Source organism: Squalius cephalus (assembly GCF_949319135.1).
Source record: "Squalius cephalus genome assembly, chromosome: 19".
NCBI lineage: Eukaryota > Metazoa > Chordata > Actinopteri > Cypriniformes > Leuciscidae > Squalius > Squalius cephalus.
Genome location: NC_137140.1, coordinates 20,215,989 through 20,236,364, shown reverse-complemented (window position 1 = coordinate 20,236,364; position 20,376 = coordinate 20,215,989). Strand labels below are relative to the sequence as shown.

Below are 20,376 nucleotides of genomic sequence, written 5' to 3'. Positions count from 1 at the left end.
GTTTCAAAATGGTGCAATATGTTTTAGCCAACAAGACAGTGATTAAGATAATATAAAGTTAGATTTGGTGACGTACACACCCAACTCAGAAACCGAAAAAACTTATGATGAAAATATTTACTTGCATGGTGTCAAAACACTCTTTGTCCAGAATCTTCACGCAATCTTATCAAAACTTTCCACAAATCCGCCGGAGACTTCTTCTTCTGGCAGCGAGAGAAAAAGAGAAGAAACACAACCTGCTTGACCCTGACTATGTAAAAGGTCCGTGTTACATTTAACCCCACGTTAGGTTTTGCCTAACTCTCCCTAACTCCCCTACTCTCTCATGAAGATTTTTTCCTTTATTTTTCTTAAACTTTTTGGTATATGAAGAAAATAAACATTATCTTATTTCCTTTTTCTTAAGATTGTGTTAGGCTTGAAGTGTGTTCTCCTCGTATCTTTACATTCTTGTGTTACTCTAATATTTTCACATTTATCTTTTCTTTTGTTACCTCCCCTCCTGACCCCTAGACAGGGAGGGGAACGTAACGCTAAAGAAGCAAAGGCCTAACTATACAGAGGACAAGCGGTAATGTGTGGTGTGTAGATTTTACAATAACGTAACCCCCTTTATCCATTAACAACCAACAGGTATAATAAAATCATGCAGAATGATACAGAGGTTTTTTTTATTGTATTTGATTGTATTAAAAAAAAAATCTAAAATGGTACACAAAATATTAGTGTTCAAAGTGTAATATTAGTTTATTCTTCACAAAGAATGTCAACAGAATAGAGAGGGGCCTTTTCAGTCATTGTGTTCCTGTTTTGGAGTCTAATGATTCCAGTCATGCAGTTTCTTCAGCCTTTAGTATCCAGGCGTGGCAAAAATAAGTTTGTGAACCCTTGTGAAATCTGGAATTCTGCATTGATTTGATTACTCATAAAATGTGGTCTGATCTTTATTTAACAGTTAAGGCCCGTTCACCAAGGACAATATCTATAACGATAAGATATAGTTCTAAATATAAAAAAATAGCAGAGTCCACACCACAACTATTACAATAACGGCACAGAAAATCGCTACCGTTGGAATCACTTTCAGAGCATTTCTTTTTCATACTTTTTTTTTAAGTTGACGAATGATGAAAACCTTGACAGCCAATCAGAATCCATCCTGCTTTAAAGAGCTCGAGCATTTAAAGCAGCAGAAGAAATAACTGCAGCACGCACTTAGAATAAACAGAAAGAACTGAAACGTTTTTCACATTTTTATTAAATAGGCCTTCACTGAGTAATCATTCAGTATGGAGAAAGCAAGTTAAACCATTCCTGTTTCACAGACAGGGCTTTTATTTTAAGACATGTTTTAAGTAGGGCTGTCAAACGATTAATCGCGATTAATCGCATCCAAAATAAAAGTTTGTTTTTACATAATATATGTGTGTGTACGGTGTATAATTATTTTCTATATATAAATACACACACATGCATGTATATATTTAAGAAATATTTGCATGTACTGTGTATATATATTTATATTATATATAATTTATATTATATATAAATATTTTATATATAAATAACACATTTTTCTTAAATATATATGCATGTGTGTGTATTTATATATAGAAAATAATTATACTCCATACACACACATATATTATGTAAACACAAACTTTTATTTTGGATGCGATTAATCGCGATTAATCGTTTGACAGCCCTAGTTTTAAGACGTCAAGTTGCTTTCAGTTAAAACAGCTCAAACATGCATTTTAGTCTAGAGCCCTATTCGGACGGGATTAGTTTAACATGGAGAGGTGGGGTAAAGTAATTATTACCAGAGCTTCTCAGTGATTTTAGTCCCGTCCAAACAGACAATGTCAGTAAAGATTACGGCAACTTTTACCTTCTGTAAAATATGACCTCAGGTAATGCTAATCCAGTGCGAATAGATCAGCATATGTATATTCCATCATTTCCTGTTTAAAAGTAGGGTTTTTTTCAAGTAGGAGGTGCTTGAAGAAGCATTCGGTTGCGTAGGCAGTGGGACAAGTCTATTGCAAACCTCCAGTGGTTTCTGCATTCCATTCAAATCAAAAAGAAGGTCGAAAGCACTTGTTAGTGCCAGCCTATGTGAGACCACTATGTAGAATGTGAAGTGCTGTGGCTGGACAGATATAAGCCAACAGATATAACAGTCTAGATTGAGAGGTTGTGTACCAGTAAATAAAAAATAAAAAAAATAAAAATACTCCAAAAAAACACCTTGCATTTGACAAAGAACATGAGGATTGGAGTATGGAAGATTGGAGCCGTGTTCTGCAGTCCAACAAGTCAAAAACTAACATCCTAGCCTTGGATGGTGTCAGATATGTTCGTAGGAGACGACTGGAGTGTTTTAATATCAAATGCATGCATGGTGCGCCATTTACACATGTCTGCAGAAGGTGTTGGAAGGATCTTCAAATTTGCTGGCAGTTTGAAAATGAATCAATACTTGGGAATCCTGCTCAACATGTAGCCAAGTATGATGGAGGATCTGTGTGAAGATCAAATGTGTACTTTGCGACATGATGACGATCCCAAACACACCACAAATGACGCATGAAACAAAGCTGCGTGCAATGAAAGTGTTCATGCTCAGCATTTTGAAGTTGTCAAGTGGCCACTTCAGTCTCCTAAACTTAAAGCCATTGAAAACCTATGTGATATTATAAAGCTGAATAGTGATAAGTCACATTGATCTTGGAAAGAACATATGTTCATGAATTGGAAAGAAGTTAAGTGTGACACATGTGCAAAGTTTAGTGAGTCAATGCCCAGGAGAATGGCTGCTGTAATCAAAATACGAAACAAAATATTCTGTTTACATTGTAGTCAATGTAAGCTATATTTCCTGTGAGCTTTTTGTTTTTCTATGCCTTTCTTGCATAATGCAATAAACCCATTTTAATTATATGTTTGTGTTTGCCTTTCATGCCAAATCATTTTGTCATTTTTAATACCTTAAACAAGTTTAGTGAATCCTCCTTCCCAATATAATATGATAAATATTGAAAAATTTTCCCCTACGGATATTATATTTGGCAACTAATGTACAATGCCAGTGCCAACATGATAAGTTCACATATTACAGTACCTTTCCCCTGGAGACCCAACCTTGACAAATATTTACTGGAGAAAGTGTGATGACTAGTTCCGGTTTGGCCATATCCTAAAATAAACATTTGATGATGCAATGAATTTGTATCAGATTACAACTCAAGCAAACTAGTAAATCAAAGAAGTCTTTCACAGAAGTGTGCTGTTCAATAGTACTTTAAATAAATCAGCATGAAAACACACTCGCATTTGTCTTTTTAGGTAACACTTTATTTTACAGTGTCCTTGTTATACGTTACATGTAGTTACTGTAGTAATAACTATAAATTACGCATAATTACGTGCAACTTACGCTAAACCAAACCCCAATCTGAACCCCACACATGTCGTTAATTATTATTACTAAATGCATAATTACACTGTAACAGACACCATAAATAAAGTGTAATGTCTTTTTATTCTTCTCTTCATGTTGTTTGATAATGTGTATCAATACACATTTCTGCAATCCACAGAACTGGAATTTGTCAGACAGGACATGGAGCTATAAAAAAATATAGATCTAAATATCAATAAATAGCATACTTCTTTAAAGTTGGTCCTATGTTTGTGTATGGCTATTGGAAGCCCAGTTTTAGGAAAATATGAATCTATTTTGCATTTATAAGAAAAACTAATAAAGTCATAAAAAGAGTAATGATTAATAATAGAAAATTGATAATAAAAAATATCCAATTAAAAAAACAGTTCAAATGTATAATGAATAATAATAAAAGACTGAACACAAACACAAACCTGGCCCATTTAAATATTTAAATGTATAAATATCAGCTTTCTCTATAAAAAAGGAAACCAGAAACATGCTTTCACTTGCAGCATTTCACAGAAGTTTCATTTGGTTTAAGTCCATAGCTTTCCTTTGTCCATCTTGCCCATTAATAACCAACCACCAAGACACAGAATCATAACTTGGAAATATCTTTTAAAATAACACCTGTTGACAGAACAGAGTCTACCTTCTGTTTTTGATGTGTTAGTGTCTTTGGAAGAGTCTAATGATTCCAGAGTCATGCAGTTTCTTCCAGGTCTTTATCTCCAGGCCATAGTCATGGTTAATATAGAAAATGACATTGGTTTTTTTTAACTTTTCATAATAATAGTTGGAGTACTTATGGTGGTCTTCAGTGATAAATCCATAGGCATCCACCTGATGTCAAGTAATGTTCATAAAGTATTACTAATAAAAATGCAATTATGATGATATGAACATAAAATGTACTTTTCAGTTTTTAAAGAGCTACAAACAGCTTGATATTAAAGAATAAATTGAAGTAATAGAAAAAATTATGCATTTACTTACAATATCACATGTGTGAATAGCCAAGAACAAAGCAAACGCTCCATTGGTCGGTCTGTACATTGACCAGTAATTGCCTTGCATTTGTTTGGATGGCATGAATCTATTAAAAAATTAAAAAATTAGGAGTCATCGTTCTATGACCAAACAAACTGGTCACTGTAAACATAAATGTTACCTGTTGCGAATGTATCGAAGAAAATCAGGGTGAAGAACGTAGAATCTACTCTCATTAAAATTCCCATTGAAAAAATGCAGTGGCCTACGAAAGAATAAATGCAAATATTGGTTATTAAGCAAATCAAGAGCACAGTGATAAATATTTACCACTTATCAAGGAGCCAAACATAGTAAGGTTTAAGATTATTTATTTATAAGCTCTCTGGAATACTTAATTCTGATTGGCCAGTCAACTGTGGTGAAAATTAACTCAAAGAACTTCTGTATTAACATTACCGTGTTCATCTTGCTTACTGGCAGAGCTGGATACTTTACCTCACACCCTTGAATGAACCGTTGGCTACTTTTCCCTGCAAAAGTCCTTGGAGCCACTCAAAGTCCCTCATGCCCTCAGGGATCATTACATATTTGATACCCTATTGAATAACACCAGAGAGTATATATATATATATATATATATATATATATGCGTGTGTTTGTGATTCTATAATATACAATATATCCATATTAGAATGATTTCTGAAGGATCATGTGACACTGGAAACTGGAGTAATTGCTGTGGAAAATGCAGCTTTTCCATCACAGCAATAAATTACATTTTAATACATATTAAATTAGAAAACATTTATTTTGAAATGTAATAATATTTAACAATATTACCATTTTTACTGTATTTTCGTTCAAATAAATGCAGTCTTGGTGAGCAGAAGAGGCTTCTTTCAATAACATTAAAAAATCGTACCAACCCCAAATATTTGAAAAGTAGTGTTGCCTGCCACTGAAAAAAACAAACTTAACTTGTATAAATAATTCTTAATGAAGAGCACAGCAGCATAGTGCATTGAAGTGAGTATCTGGAAATTACAGTGAATATATTATTTTAGAATTCAGTGTAAAAAATACTGACCTCATCTTGTGGAACACTGTGAAAGCCTTCCTTTTTTAATGTCAGCAAGGTGGCATATAAGGAATAAGCTGTATGCACATAAACTGATGTTCTATTTCCAACATCCTCCTCATAACCTTGAGTAACAGCCCCATTTACTCTAAGAATAAACAGCATCAGAATACACAGTCATGACCTTTAATAATAACTTTTTCACTCACTTGTCAACTCTACCGTAGACATTTTTCGCAAAGATAATTTTAGTTTAAAAGTTTCACGCTTACCGAAAAACATAATCATGGGAGTCTATCTCTTTGCCCATCTTTGAGTTGTTGAGAATACCACCAGCGCCCACAACAGCACAGCGGATACAGCCATCTTTTGAGCCTTCAGGCACAGGCAGTAATATTGAAGACTTGGGCTTTGGTATCAAGTCCACTGCTTTTTTCACCTCTTCAGTGGAAAAGAAACAACGTACGTGTACGTAAAGGAATGCAAAGTGCGACAGCAACATAGTGTCGGCCCAGATCCGGCCCATATCTGACGCATGTACCAGATGTGGCCCGGATCTGGCCCGACATGTTGCTATCAGGGATGGCATCCAAAATCATCCAATATTTCAAGGTTGCAAGTAAAGCTCAATCAACAGTATTTGTGGCATAATGATAATTAGAATCGTCCCTTTTTTCTTTAATATAAAAATTGAGGACAAACTATTTTTGTCCACTGAAAGTTTTTTTCCATAAAGATGTTTCATCAGGTGAACAATCTGTTTATTGTTAAACAGTACAATCCAATGAACGCATTTTATTCTATCCCTCACAGCCTCGTTTTCATCCCTGTCAAAAATTGAGACTTATATCTGCATGAAATGGCTTCTCAAACAAGAAAAATACAGGACGATGAACATTATTTCTCCGATCCCATTGATCATGTTGAATTGATAATGTGAGTTGCCTCCCACCAGTAAACATGTCAACAAGATAAGTCGTTGCAAGAGGGAGAAGTTATTCTGATTAAAGATTATGAGGGCACATGAATTTTGAAAAAGTGTGCACGGATGAATCATTCATAACAAACACTGCAATATTCCATAAAAATTAAGAATTGTCAGTTTTGATGTCATGTGGTTTTTAAAAGAAAAGATGGGACGAGTGGTAACATTATGCTGTCAACTGATTTGAGCTTAATTTATACTGAACCCATAATGTTTCTTTGAATAAAGAAGACAGATCTGTTTACAATATTTACAATGCATCTAGCCTATGATAAAGCAATAACCTACTACACGCCTTTCTCAAACACATGCAGGATGTGCCGAAGGTTGTAAAAACCTATAGAACCTGTAAAATCTGCCAGAAATGTTGTGTAATTTGCCTTAGATGATCACCATTGTAATTGTACTCCATGAAGCCAAAAGGATTGTTGAAGTGTGCTAATCGATTCCATTCTGTTATGTTGAGTTGACCTTTGTATAGCCACAGCTGAATATCAGAAAGGACAGCTTCCTTGAATGTGGGATCCTCTGTGTTTTGAAGGGACTTTGAACAGGTCTACGGAAAAGGTGATTTTTCATAAGGATCAAAACGACAGCACAGTTGAAACGTGACGCGAGAATAGTATTGAAAAAGGAGCACTTACAGGTTTTCTTGCTTGATTGGCTCGCAAATAAACATCTTCGAAATCCCACACTGGCAGTTTTGTAAAATTTTTCTTGTAGAGAACCGGAATAGGTGTAATGTTCACTTCTCGCTCAGCGGAGTGAAAGGGTTTTTCAGTTTTGTGCAAACTAGTATTTCCACGTGGTGATAATATCAGTGCAGAAATAATGAACGTTTTGCTAATGAGGAGGAAAATGTACATTAAAAACAGGAACAAATTAGTAAGAATACCAATATACAAGTCAGAAGAATATCATAATCACACCATAAGACCAATTTAGAATATTTTCAAAAGATTTACTTAATCAATACACTTATTTCTTACCTGTGGAAGTGTTCAGAGAGATTCATCCAAAGTACTAGATAGAGCAGCACGCAAAAAGTCAGAATGAGACTAGCAAAGCCCCAGGCTTTCAGCATATTTCAGGAGTGATTGGCACTCATCTTATCAGTCTGGTCACATGCGAACTATGTGAAAGACTTGGTAACGGTGTTTTATAATCTACCTTTTGAAATTCATTACATCATCAAACCATTTGTTTATTTTTGGATTACAGTCCGCCCCTTCCATTTGAATGACATGATTATCCTGGCCAGCACAGATCTATGGGCAGTGTTTAAAAATAAAACCACGAATAACTATTAAAATATACAATAAAGCAAAAAGTAGTTTTTTTATTATTATTATTTATAAAAACAAAACTAATAATGTGTCCATTTTGCATACTTGTAACTTAAGCACAGTGTTAACACATAGCTAGAGTAAGTAACCTGATTTAAAATTCAGTTCATACCGTACATTTGCAATATGGATTTGGTTTGAAACGACATGAAAAAAAATCATAAAGAGACTGCTACTAAACTTATCCAGACTTTTTCGATTCTTCATTACTCATTTTATGTACAAAATTATATGAATGACCAATAAATACGTGCAAGTCAAAAACAAACCCCTTTTTTCATATTTGAAATATTTTTTAATACTCCAGTGAATAGGTTCACTGAAATATGTGACTTCAATCAATTTGATCTAGTAAAATCATTTGTCAATTATTTGTGACAGGTATTAATTTGAACACTTGCATAAAAAGTATTTGAATCTATGAAGATGATGAAGAGCTTAACCAAATCCACATATACAGACATCCCGGTGTCAAATAGAGTAGAGTTTAAGCTGTTCTTGTAAATCGCCCTCGGTCACGTCACCGAACGTGTCTTGTTTGTCTCTGAGAAGCTGGAAGATGGCAGCCAACTGCTCCTGCTGAACCCTGTAACAGAACACACACACATTATAAAATATATTGCAGTCTGTACATTCACACTGTACCAACAGCCAGTGTTGGGGAAAGTTACTTCTAAAAGTAATGTTACAATATTGCGTTACTCCCTAAAAACTGACAAATAGCATTACTTAGTTACTTTTCATGGAAGGTGATGCGTTACGTTACTTTTGTGTTACTTTTTCTCAGTAATGTAATGTTTCTTGCTTGTTTGTTTTTTAATATAAAAGAACTCAAATTCTATTTTTGACCAATGTAAAGGCTGTTTCACACCAAGAGTGAAATGAATAAGACTCAGACTGGAGGAGATGAAAACGCCATTCTGGACTGCAAAATAATGGGACACAGGAGAAGGAAGTTCAACACTTACTTAAAAACAAATGTGACTAAGAGTGACTAAAGTCATTTTTGCTTATTAGAATGGCTGAATTGGATCATCGAAGGTCAGCAGCAAAGACATTAGTTAATAAAGTGAGATTAAATACATAAAGTATATTTGTTTTATTTGACATGGACAGGAGAGGTGTCTGTCCATAAATGAGAAAACAAAGTAACTTGGGTTACGTATTTGAAAAAGTAACTCAGATATTTTATTGTACATTTGAAAGTAATGCATTAATTATTATTTAAAAAAAATAATCTGATTTCGAAACTCACATTACTTGTAATGCGTTACCCCCAACACTGCCCACAGCTGCGTTCAAACATTTGCATAAACCTTGCAGACCCTGCTAAATATTAATAATTTTTCCAAAATGGGAGTATTCATAAAAATTTCTTTTTTGGGGATTTTTTTCATGTTTTTTATTTTTTATTTAGTACTGCCCTGAATAAGCTGAAGAAGTCATTTTTATGATCCCACTTATTTTGTAGATTCTGCAATGTGTATGTTAACATATCACCACAACTGTATAGTAATGACACTAGATCTACTGATCTGTCACATTTTGGTTTTGTTTCATGATCTTGTTTCATGTCTGTCATGTGAACCCCTGTTATAGTCATGTGATCCTGCCATATGTTCCCCATGTGAATGCGTCATGTTGTCATTTGTTGATTGTCTTGATTATGTTCACAGGTGTCCTTTGTCTAGTCATTAGTCTTGTGTATTTAAGCCCTTATATTTGCCATATGTCTTTGTCAAGTATTGTTTGTGTAACTACTGTTTGAAATTGTTCATGTTTTGAGTTCATGCCATGCCTTTGTTTTATGTTTGATCTTGTTTTGAATGAATGCTGCACTGGCATCTTCAAACTTTCCTTCAGTGGACTTACAGAATATTTGACCTCAACATGAACTCAGCGGTTTCCCTCCTTCGCCTTTGTCAAGGCAAACGGTCCATTGAGGACTATGTCGAAGATTTGTGTGGACTATGTTGCTTGGCAGATTTTAATGATGTGGTACTCAAAGACATTTTTCGTGTGGGTTTGAACGAACCCATTAGTTCACGGCTCCCTGGGGGGAAAATACACTGGCCCCTGGAGGAATACATCAACCATACCCTTCTGCTGAGCGGTTCCTCGTTTACTGTGGGAATTGTGGATAAGGGGCTCCACAATCCCGTAGTGCACACCACAGCCAGCACGCCAAAGCCTGAGTCTCTTCACGTCATCCCTGCCGAGCCTGAGCTTCTTCACGTCATGCCTGCCGAGCCTGAGCTTCTTCACGTCATGCCTGCCGAGCCTGAGCTTCTTCACGTCATGCCTGCCGAGCCTGAGCTTCTTCACGTCATGCCTGCCGAGCCTGAGCTTCTTCACGTCATGCCTGCCGAGCCTGAGCTTCTTCACGTCATGCCTGCCGAGCCTGAGCTTCTTCACGTCATGCCTGCCGGGCCTGAGCTTCTTCACGTCATGCCTGCCGGGCCTGAGCTTCTTCACGTCATGCCTGCCAAGCCAGAGACTGCTCACGCCATGTCTGCCGCACCTGTGTCTTCAGACAAGATGGCCGCCGCGCCTGAGTCAGCTCAGGAAGATGCAGCGCTGATCATAGTGGTCAATGATCATTGTGTGTGTGGGCAGCACACACGTCGGCTCCAGCCCGTGAGCCCTCGGCAAAGATGGACACGATCTGCCCTGTTCCCCTGCACAGGCCTGACCTGCCATCTCTTCCCCAAGGACTCTTGTGTTTTTGTTTCATGTTGGGCGTGGGGAGCCGCCCATAGAGGGGGGGATTTGTCACGTTTTGGTTTTGTTTCATGTTCTTGTTTCATGTCTGTCATGTGATCCCCTGTTATAGTCATGTGATCCTGCCATATGTTCCCCATGTGAATGTGTCATGTTGTCATTGGTTGATTGTCTTGATTATGTTCACAGGTGTTAGGGTTTTATGTTTGATTTGATTTTGAATAAATTCTGCATTTGGGTTCTTCAAACTTGCCTTCAGTGGACTTACTTACATGAGTAAATCAGCAAGATCTGGAGAGTATTTAGCCTATTTACACATATTTTCCCTATTCAAATAATAAATGATGTAAATTCATGACGTGCTTATCCGGGTCTAAAGGAACAATGGGCAAACAATCAAACAGACTGATCTCATAATTTTTTACTTTTGTAGTAGTGGTAATCATGACGTAATAATCTGTTTGGTTGCAAAATATTACCTGAATTAAATGAAATCGAATGTATCGTCCTGTGGAATCATTCATTCACATGCATACGCATACGCATATGCAAAGCATACGCATATGTTCAACTAATAAAGATCTTCATCGCTGGCAAACAAAAGGGTGAATCTGCAGATTTGCTATCACTTGACTTCATCCAACGCTCTTGATATTAAGACTCCGAGTGTGAAACCAGGAAACTGAACAAACCATTCAAACTGATTCGTAAACCGATTTAGACAGTTCTGCCAACTTTTTTAATGAAGTTTTTGAACAGAATCAACTCAAATCGACTCACATCTGGTGCTGCACAGTGGCGACGAGTGTCTGTGGTGCACCAGTCAAGTTTGATTTGTTTGTTTTGTACGTTTTTGTTATTTAGTATTTGAAACCTAATGAAGCCCCTTTGGATGCACTGTGTAGTGCTGCTTTAGGGGCTGCTGTTGGTCGCTTATTTGCTGTTACCGGCTGCGACACAGCTCTTAACAACAGAAGAGCAAGCCGCCACAGCTGAGATCAGCCCGGTGACTGGGGACAATATGGTGATTGTTGAATTTCACTGGAATTGCCAAGAGAGTGTAGGAGGGGGAATACAGCATTAAAGGAGAAGTTCACTTTTAAAATGAAAATTCTGTCATCATATACTCACCCTCATGTTGTTTCAAACCTGTATGAATTTCTTTCTTCTGCTGAACAGAAAGGAAGATAATTAGAAGATTATCAGTAACCAGACAGTTTTTGGGTCCCAATGACTTCCATAGTATTTTTTTTTCCTACTATGGAAGTCATTGGGACCCAAAAACTGTCTGGTTACTGATAATCTTCTAATTATCTTCCTTTCTGTTCAGCAGAAGAAAGAAATTCATACAGGTTTGAAACAACATGAGGGTGAGTATATGATGACAGAATTTTCATTTTAAAAGTGAACTTCTCCTTTAAGGAGATGGAGGAGAGGTCGGCGTGCCAGTGTTGTTCCGAATTTCCCTCCCTGCCTAATTATTACCCCCCTCGTTGAAGTCAGTACCTAATTGTCTAATCCTAACCCCTCCCCCACAACTAATCCTAAACTTAACAATACTAGAGGGGTAATAATTTGGTGATCCTTGCCAACACACGGTCTCTCTCCAAACAACTATCAGAATTTCAGTCGGCTGTAAGGTATTTCACCGAGTACAGAGACAGTTGTTTGCTGTGTTTCACAGAAACACGGCTTAAAGACACGATTGACGACTCTATACTTGTGAGAACTGATCATGATCCACTTGTAACGGGGAAGAAAGTTGGTGGAGGTGTGTGCATCTACGTAAACGAGAGATGGTGCAAAAACATCCCCGGACGAATTTCCAGGCTGCGGCAGACGTTATATATGATGTTGTGGCTCGACTGAAAAACATTGCACCAGACGCTCCTAAATTCGTACTTGGGGACATTAATGGTTGTTCCATAACGCATGTGCTGCCCCATTTTTATCAGTATATTACTTGTCCCACCAGAGGAGAAAGGGTTCTTGATTTGTGCTTTGGTAATATTAAGAGTGCATTCAAGGAGATTCTTAGGAGTTTCTCCTTAGGAGATTCAGACCACAATGTTATTCATTTGGTTCCTCTTTATAAACAACGGCTTAAAACAAGCAAGCCTGAGCTTAGAACCATTCAGATATGGAATGATGAATCTGTGGACTGTCTTAGAGGATGTTTTGACTGTACAGCATGGGATGTCTTTATAGACACCAGTGAGGATCTAGGTGAACTAAATCAAGTTGTGACAGATTTTATACATTTTTGTGTGGATAAAGTCATACCAAAAAAATGTATTAAAATGTATCCAAATGATAAGCCGTGGATAAATGGGGAATTAAAGGCAGCATTAAAGAAGAAAAGGTGAGCCTTTCAGTTAGGTGATAGTGCACAGGTTAAAGTAATGCAAAAAGAAATAAGACAAGTTATTATTAGGTGTAAACATAACTAAAAGCAAAAGATTGAGAGGATAATGAGGGATAACAATCTAAGGTAGGCATGGCAGGGAGTGTATACAATGATAGACGTCTATACAATGAATTTGATTAGACGTCAACTGAATGTAGGCCAGGAGGTAATTATAACATCTGAAGAAGTTTGTAGGACCTTAAAAAGGGTTAATACAAGGAAGTCAGTAGGCCCTGATAGAATAACAGGTAGGGTACTTAAGGAGTGTAGGAAGGAGCTTAGTATCATTTACAGTCACCTGTTTCAAATTTCTAAGAATTCTGTCAACTCCGAACGCACAAAATCTGCAAACTGGCACGGACATTCGGCAACTACTGAAGACTCACCCAGATCGCAAATTGGGGCAAAATCTGAGCAAAAGTCGTGTAGTGTATTCCAGCCTTAAGCAAGAGAGCAACGGCAAAAATGCAATGGCAAAGACAGACAGGAGAAGCGGAGAGATCAAAAGGAGATTAGAAGATTCTTCCGTGGTGATTAAGATGGCGGGCCAACCCAGAATGTGAATCTCATCTCTTTTCATCAGCAAGAAGACGTGTTACATTGCCCGGTAAACTCACTGCCAGAGCGGTAGGAGTGATTGGATGTTGGGTGACGAATCTTTTTCTACCTTTTCCATTTTTTTTTTTATTCAACACTTTTGCTTTTTTTCTTTTTACATCGGACAAATTGAATTATATTACACACACAAACTGAACTACTTTACACCTATTGAATAAACTGAAATGGATTCAACAATTTTTTTCCCTTTTTCACACAAACTGAACTACTACACATATTAAACGAACTGAACTATTTTACACATATTGAGTGAACTGAACTCTATCATACACCGCAAACTGAGTTGCAGAATTGAATATTTTTATTTATTTATTTATTTATTGTTTTATATTGTTGGTGTTATATGTGATTGTGTTTATTTCACTTTGCCTTGAGTACAACGAAGTTAAATGGGTTGTATAATATGGAAGCTCGTTTCCGCCACAGAATAAAACATTTTAAAAGATAATTGCGATAATTCCTCAGAATTGCGAGATATAAACTCTCAATTGTGTGTTATAAAGTCAAAATTGTGTGATATAAAGTCCCAATTATAAATAAAACTACTAATACTGTCTTAAACAGGGTAAATAGAGTCTTAATTTGTAATTTGTGGCCCTTCACATTTTATGCGATTTACTTTAGTACCCCTGCTCTAGTCTGCAATTGTGAGTTTATCTAACATGATCACTGAGGTGTGTTAAAGTGTATGCTGTTCAAACAGAAAATGCCATTGTTTACCTTGTTGAGTATATTGGGTCGATGCAAACTACATGCAATGTTTAATGCAAACAGGAAAACGTTTGAAACTGTGGAATTATGATATTAAGGTAAAACTGCCTGACAGAACTGTTTGCTGACAAAGTTTATTTAAGAACAATTATTTCAAAATATTGGTTATGGGTGGGGTTAAAATAAAGAAAGATTGTTTGCATGGGTCATACATAAGTCTTGAGTCCTGTGAGTCTTACTAAGTAAGGGTAATACTTACTCAAAGTGAACCTTGATTATACAGTACATTTATATTATAATGATGTATACATGTATGTACAATGTGAATTAAATGTTATTATTTAAATTCTGAGATCTGCATCTGGTATTGAGACAGAGAGAAAGGATGTGAAGAAACACTACCATTCAAAAGTTTGAGGTCAGTAATGATGCACTGAATTGATCAGAAGTGACAGTAAAGACATTTCTAATTCTACAAAAGTTTCTATTTAAAAGAATAGCTATTCTTTTTCAACTTTCTATTGATCAAAGAATCCTGAAAAAAAAACATGGTTTCCAAAGAAAGAAAAATTAACAGCAAATTCTTTTCAAAACTGAAAATAATAATAAATGTTTTTTTGAGCAACAAATCAGCATATTAGAATGATTCCTGAAGGGTCATGTGACACTGAAGACTGGAGTAATGATTCTGAAAATTCTGAATAAAATGTAAATAAATGTAATAAATTACATTTAATATATTAAAATAGAAAACAGTTATTTTAAGAAAACAGTTACCATAAAAATAAAATCTAACCCAAACTTTTGAATGGTGGTGTACATTGTAGACAAAAGCTAAGTCCTAAACTATCCTCCTGAAACTGGTAAATGTTCTTACTGGCCACCAGCACTTTAAAAAGCATTTTTGAAAAGTAAAAAAAAAACAACAACCAGAGCCGGACAGTAACTGAGTACATTTACTTGAGTACAGTACTTAAGTACAATTTTGAGGGATCTGTACTTTACTCGAGTATCATTTTTGGGGAGTACTCATGACTTTACTCAAGTACATTTGAGACGCAAATATTGTACTCTTTACTCCACTACATTTCTATCCGTAACTGTGAGTACCCGTTACTTCTTCTAAAAAAAAAAAATTTTAAAAAAGGAAAAAAGAAACATCTCGGAAACCCTCTCAAATGTGATTGGATTGTGCAGGCGCAACTGATTGGGACAGCCTATCAGCAATCACCTTCAGCTTTCCGCCAAAGTCAACTCCATGGTCAGATTTAGATAAGAGACGAAACCATGGACGAAACAATGGATGAAGACGCAGCAGGTCCATCCTGGGAGCGATATTTTTTTTCCCAGGATGGTAGGGGAAGACTCATGAATATTCATTAGGGAAGTCATCCCTGATTGGTTTTAACCCCAGTGATGGGTAGGTTTAGGGGCGGGGTTATGGAGGTCATAAGACCCCCAGTGACGGGTAGGTTTAGGGGTGGGGTTAGGGGTAGGTCATCAGACCAATCAGGGATGACTTCCCTAATGAATATTCATGAGTCTTCCCCTACCATCATGGAAAAAAAAATATCGCATCCCGGGAACGTGCCAAGCCGTGGCCCCACCTCGCCAGACTATTTCAATTTTCTGAACAAGTTAATGATAGTTTTCGCTTCAAGTGTTTGCTGTGTTTACCAATGTAAGCACTGTGGCAGTAGTAATGCAATATTTAGAAAATGTACTCTTGTACTCTTGATACTCAAGTACTTTTAAAAACAAGTACTTCAGTACTTTTACTTAAGTAGACAACTGACTGTAGTACTTTTACTTGTACTTGAGTAAAATTTAGCAAGGGGTATCTGTACTTTTACTCAAGTAATGTAGCTGTGTACTCTGTCCGCCTCTGACAACAACTAATGTTCAAGTTTGCCTCTGCAAAGTGCATTAAAGCCATATTGTGCTAGAATGCCCACCACACACCATCTTATTGGTGGAGAGGAGACAAAGTGATGAAGCCAATCAGTATATATGGGAATGATTTGGACACCATGATGATGGACAGAGGCCAATGGGCAAATCTGGCCAGGATGCTGGGATTAAACCCCTACTCTTTTTCCAAAGGACATCCTGTGATTTTTTATGACCACAGATGGTCAGGACCTCGGTTCAACGTCTCATTTGAAGGACGGTGTTTTTTGACAGTATAGTGTCCCCATCACTATAGTGGGGCGTTAGGAGTCCCTGCTGGCCTCACTAACACCTCCTCCAGCAGCAACCTAGTTTTCCCAGGAGGTCTCCCATCCAGGTACTGACCAGACTCGACCCTGCTAAGCTTCAGTGGTCAATCAGGGGAGAGCTGCAGAGTGACTGCTGTCGACTAATTCATTATAACATTTATTTGAAATAATTATCCAAAAGAGAGAGAGAGAGATGTGCATGTGTGAATTACCTGAATCTGTGCAGCGCCTCTCTCTACTAACAGTGAAGCTGTGAGTTTAATTACTTCAAAACAGCGACGTTACCACTTCCATGCTGATAAATATAATGTAGGGATTCAATAGCAAACGTATTTTATTGATGAGTCACAAGGCAGCGTTGACAAGTTTCCATGCTTCTGAATGCTTCTGTGTGAGTCAGCACAATCTCTGATCTCTGAGTGCGAGTGACGAGTGTGCGTGTGCTTCAATGAAGTCACCGCATTAATAAAGAACCGTGTTTAAACTGACTGGAACAACCTGTGCATTACATGTTTGAAAGCACACCTTCCAGCCAATCAGAATTGAGTATTCATACAGAGAATGGTGTAATATGTTCACAAATGATGCTATATTTAGGGGTGTATTGAATCACCTCTGCTCTTCCTCCAGTTCTTCTTTGGTCATCATCTTTTCAAGCTGGCAGGTCCTCAGCATGCCAGCCATATACTTTAAGGGTTTATTTTCAGCGTCTATTGCAGAGAGAAAGATGTCAAACCACTGCAATATGTTCACAAATTTACCATCCTACAAGACACAAGTAAATTATTTGTAAGTAAAAGTAAAGTGAAAACAGCTTCCAAATAGCCAAACAGTAATGCTTGTGAAGCCTGCAAACCGTGGATTTGTTTAGTCAGTTTAACAAAAGTCAAATAAAACTTCCCTAGTAGGCAAAATTTGCCTTAAACATTGTTTGCCAATAGGGTCACGGACATTTATTTACATAATTTTTTACACGTTAACTATTTTATGACCCATCCACCGTGATTCACTTTTGTGGCTGCTTTTTACGATTGCTACTTTCCTTTAGCGACAAGCTTTTATGTCTTTTGATCATTTTGTCAAATAATCTCTAAGAGAGATTTTTGTTAACATCAAAATGTGCATTTATTCTAAACATATGACGATATGTAGGAAATTACATATAAAGCATACCAAGTAAAAATCCTTGTAACCTATCCTTGTAAAAAGAAGAAGTATACATTAGCATACTTTTAAAAAGTAATGTTTTCAGACACTTAATTGCATGTTAGTCACCACATCAAAATAAGTGTACTTCTTTACAGTACGATCTAATGATTTAAAATGTACTTTAAAGTCAAATTAGACATTGACGTGATTGGTTACAAGGTAGTTTGTGGCATCAGAATTTCAGAAACACCAGCGATTTCAAACCGCGTTTTGGAGACTGTATTTTTTTCACTGCAGTTTTAAGGAGAAAATACTCAAAGCTTGATTTTCACCACAGGGGGACATTAAGTACATTTAAGTGGGCTTATATTTCATTAGTATTATATTATCTGCAAGTGTTTAAATATACTTTAAGATTTGAAGTATGCATTCAATGCAGTTAAGAGCACTTCTTTTTACACAAGGGTAAACCTACTATGACTAAGAAAATTCCCCTCAGTTCTAAAGCAATAAAGATAATGTATCCTGAGCAACATTGTGTACAACACCACTAAATGATTATACAGGAGAGATCAAAGTTTAAAAAAAAAAAAAAAAAAATTACAATATTTAATAATAGCATGTGGGTCAGATTGAAAAAAAAAAAAAAACTAAACATGGAACCTGAGAATGAATTCCAATACAATGTAATTCTTGTTATTAAAATAATTATTAAGTTATACAATACATTTTTATTGAAGTCATTTCTGTGAATACATTTATATTCACAAATATGATGTCTGAAAAATAGTTTAAAACCAGTCTAATATAACACTTATGAAGCAGTAACCCACAAAGTATTTATATCAACAGGAAATTAGTAAAGAGCGTTATTATTATTGTTATTATTATACCAGGTGATTGAGCATAATCCTTCAGAGCATTCCTTATCCCTGACTCAGAGGAATCCTCCCCCCATCCAATGGTGGAGTGAACTGGAGAATCAGACTTACACACTTCTTCCTCATTATCAGAGATTGAATCCTGAGGTAAAGACAGAATCAGTAAATGGTTGATTACAGAAAAAGGGTCCAATTCTCATTATTAACTAGTTGCTTATCTTTATCTGTTTTTGAAATCACTCAACTTGACTAGGATATTGGCTGTTTATTAGTATTTTTAAAGCACATATTAATCATTATTCTGCATGACCATATTCTACATCCCTAATCCTAAACCTACCCTACAACCCATTAATAAGCAACAATTAGGAGTTTATTGAGGCAAAAGTCGTTGTTAATAGTTAGTTAATGGTGAGAATTGGATCCTAATCTTAAATGTGACTGAGAAATGTGTTTTTAATTGTGTTGTAATTTATTTATTTAGTTTTACTTGTAAACAATTACAAAAGCATTCATAAAAAGCAGAATAAATCCTTACCTTTACATGTTTCAGAGTTTCATCTTTGGCTTTGAGGATCTTTGCACCAGGTTGCAGCTGTTGTCTGATTTCATTACAGTGTTTCTCAGGATGATACTGTGAGGAAGCTCCAGGCTCTGGACCAGCTCTCTCCTCCACAACAGCAGCACTAGTTTGATGGGTGCACTTTGACGGCACTGGGCCTTTATTTCTGCCCAAAACAACTGCTGCTACTATAACTGCAAGCAGCGTAAATAGCATCGCCGGCCAAAATATATCTGAGGTTGCATCCATCATGACTATGAATAACTTTCTTAGTTGGTATATCCGATTAACTATTAACTAACGCTGACGTAAGCGTTTTCTTGTTTGCTGACACGCGTATTTTAATAAATGCATATTTTGACAACGTGCAACTGCGACGAATTTATCTGTTTTTTAAATCACTACACTTGATCAGTCCCTACAGAAATAAACACGAAATTTTATGGAGCTACTCACACCGGAAGTTCTTATTTCAAAATAAAAGCTTTAGAAATGTCAGTCACAAAAGCACTGAAGCGTTACAAAGATTGATTATTTTATTGAATGTATTTGAACGAACTAAATTAACTTCGTATTGTTTAAGTATTGCGTTTGTAAAATAATAATAATAATGCTAAATACATATTTGTACCTTTAGTGTACAGTGGGCATATCCAAACAAATTAAAACTGTAATCTGTGCCAAGAACATACTTGCATTTATAATACAGGATGTGTATGCACACATTGCACAGAATATATTCAAATCTATGTTGAGTCAAAATGTTTACAATAGTACTTTTAAAACGATCTTGTTCAAAATATTAATAGTAGAATTAATAGAAATAGCAGAATTAGTAGAAAATCAATGGTTATTTTTGTTTATTTAAATTTAATAATACATCTTTACCATTCTTTCCTTTAATTTTGCATATCCATCACCACTGTTGTTATGGCTACAAGAACATAAGAACCTTTTTAGAAATATATAATCTGTTTGCTTTTCTTAAAATGCCTGAAAATGTACACCTCGAGTCATTAGCTTGGTACATTTCCTTACATCAACAAATACTAGTCAGATTTTGTATAGTGAAAATGTGTTTGACTTGAAAACTAATGGTTTAATGGGGTCATTTCACTATTTTCAGTTCCACGAACATATTTGTCCAGTACAAACCACAAAGAGTGTAAAAAGATTTGACACCTAAGACTGTAAGAAAAAGCAGCCTTATCAGATTTTATGTCTATGTATCGCCCTCATTATTAATTGTTTT

General features: G+C 36.1%; 2 protein-coding genes across 4 annotated transcripts; both read right to left on the bottom strand.

Annotated features, from left to right (window-relative positions):
* Nucleotides 1-3,349: 3,349 nt before the first annotated feature.
* Nucleotides 3,350-7,649, bottom strand: st6galnac1.1 (ST6 (alpha-N-acetyl-neuraminyl-2,3-beta-galactosyl-1,3)-N-acetylgalactosaminide alpha-2,6-sialyltransferase 1, tandem duplicate 1). 2 transcript variants are annotated; one of them, XM_079851272.1, is made up of 10 exons: nt 7,500-7,649; nt 7,155-7,353; nt 6,904-7,066; nt 5,798-5,966; nt 5,535-5,673; nt 4,943-5,043; nt 4,626-4,709; nt 4,451-4,550; nt 4,107-4,297; nt 3,350-3,634 (listed from the first exon to the last, which is right to left on the bottom strand). In XM_079851272.1, exons 1-9 carry the CDS (start codon nt 7,592-7,594, stop codon nt 4,124-4,126), a joined length of 1,224 nt encoding a protein of 407 aa, XP_079707398.1. In that variant the 5' UTR covers nt 7,595-7,649; the 3' UTR covers nt 3,350-3,634; nt 4,107-4,123. The 2 variants fall into 2 exon arrangements, with proteins under 2 accessions (XP_079707398.1, XP_079707397.1); XM_079851271.1 differs by lacking the exon at nt 3,350-3,634 and having other exon boundaries at nt 4,004-4,297.
* A 175-nt stretch (nt 7,650-7,824) lies between these two features.
* Nucleotides 7,825-19,598, bottom strand: mxra7 (matrix-remodelling associated 7). 2 transcript variants are annotated; one of them, XM_079851273.1, is made up of 4 exons: nt 19,101-19,598; nt 18,575-18,704; nt 17,146-17,242; nt 7,825-8,442 (listed from the first exon to the last, which is right to left on the bottom strand). In XM_079851273.1, exons 1-4 carry the CDS (start codon nt 19,374-19,376, stop codon nt 8,328-8,330), a joined length of 618 nt encoding a protein of 205 aa, XP_079707399.1. In that variant the 5' UTR covers nt 19,377-19,598; the 3' UTR covers nt 7,825-8,327. The 2 variants fall into 2 exon arrangements, with proteins under 2 accessions (XP_079707399.1, XP_079707400.1); XM_079851274.1 differs by having other exon boundaries at nt 8,181-8,442; nt 18,674-18,704; nt 19,101-19,511.
* Between the last annotated feature and the right edge of the window lie 778 nt (nt 19,599-20,376).

Bases quoted from the DNA above. Each gene is read 5' to 3' on its own strand.
- mxra7 (XM_079851273.1), bottom strand. From the start codon at position 19,376: ATGATGGATGCAACCTCAGATATATTTTGGCCGGCGATGCTATTTACG. The intron at 17,243-18,574 runs GTATAATAATAA...TCTCTGCAATAG, and splicing joins GGATTATGCTCAATCACCTG to ACGCTGAAAATAAACCCTTA. The intron at 8,443-17,145 runs GTGATTCAATAC...GTTCTGTTACAG, and splicing joins GAACTGGAGGAAGAGCAGAG to GGTTCAGCAGGAGCAGTTGG.
- st6galnac1.1 (XM_079851272.1), bottom strand. From the start codon at position 7,594: ATGCTGAAAGCCTGGGGCTTTGCTAGTCTCATTCTGACTTTTTGCGTG. The intron at 7,067-7,154 runs GTAAGTGCTCCT...CCTTTTCCGTAG, and splicing joins CCAATCAAGCAAGAAAACCT to ACCTGTTCAAAGTCCCTTCA. The intron at 4,551-4,625 runs GTAACATTTATG...ATTTTTTAATAG, and splicing joins CTTCGATACATTCGCAACAG to ATTCATGCCATCCAAACAAA.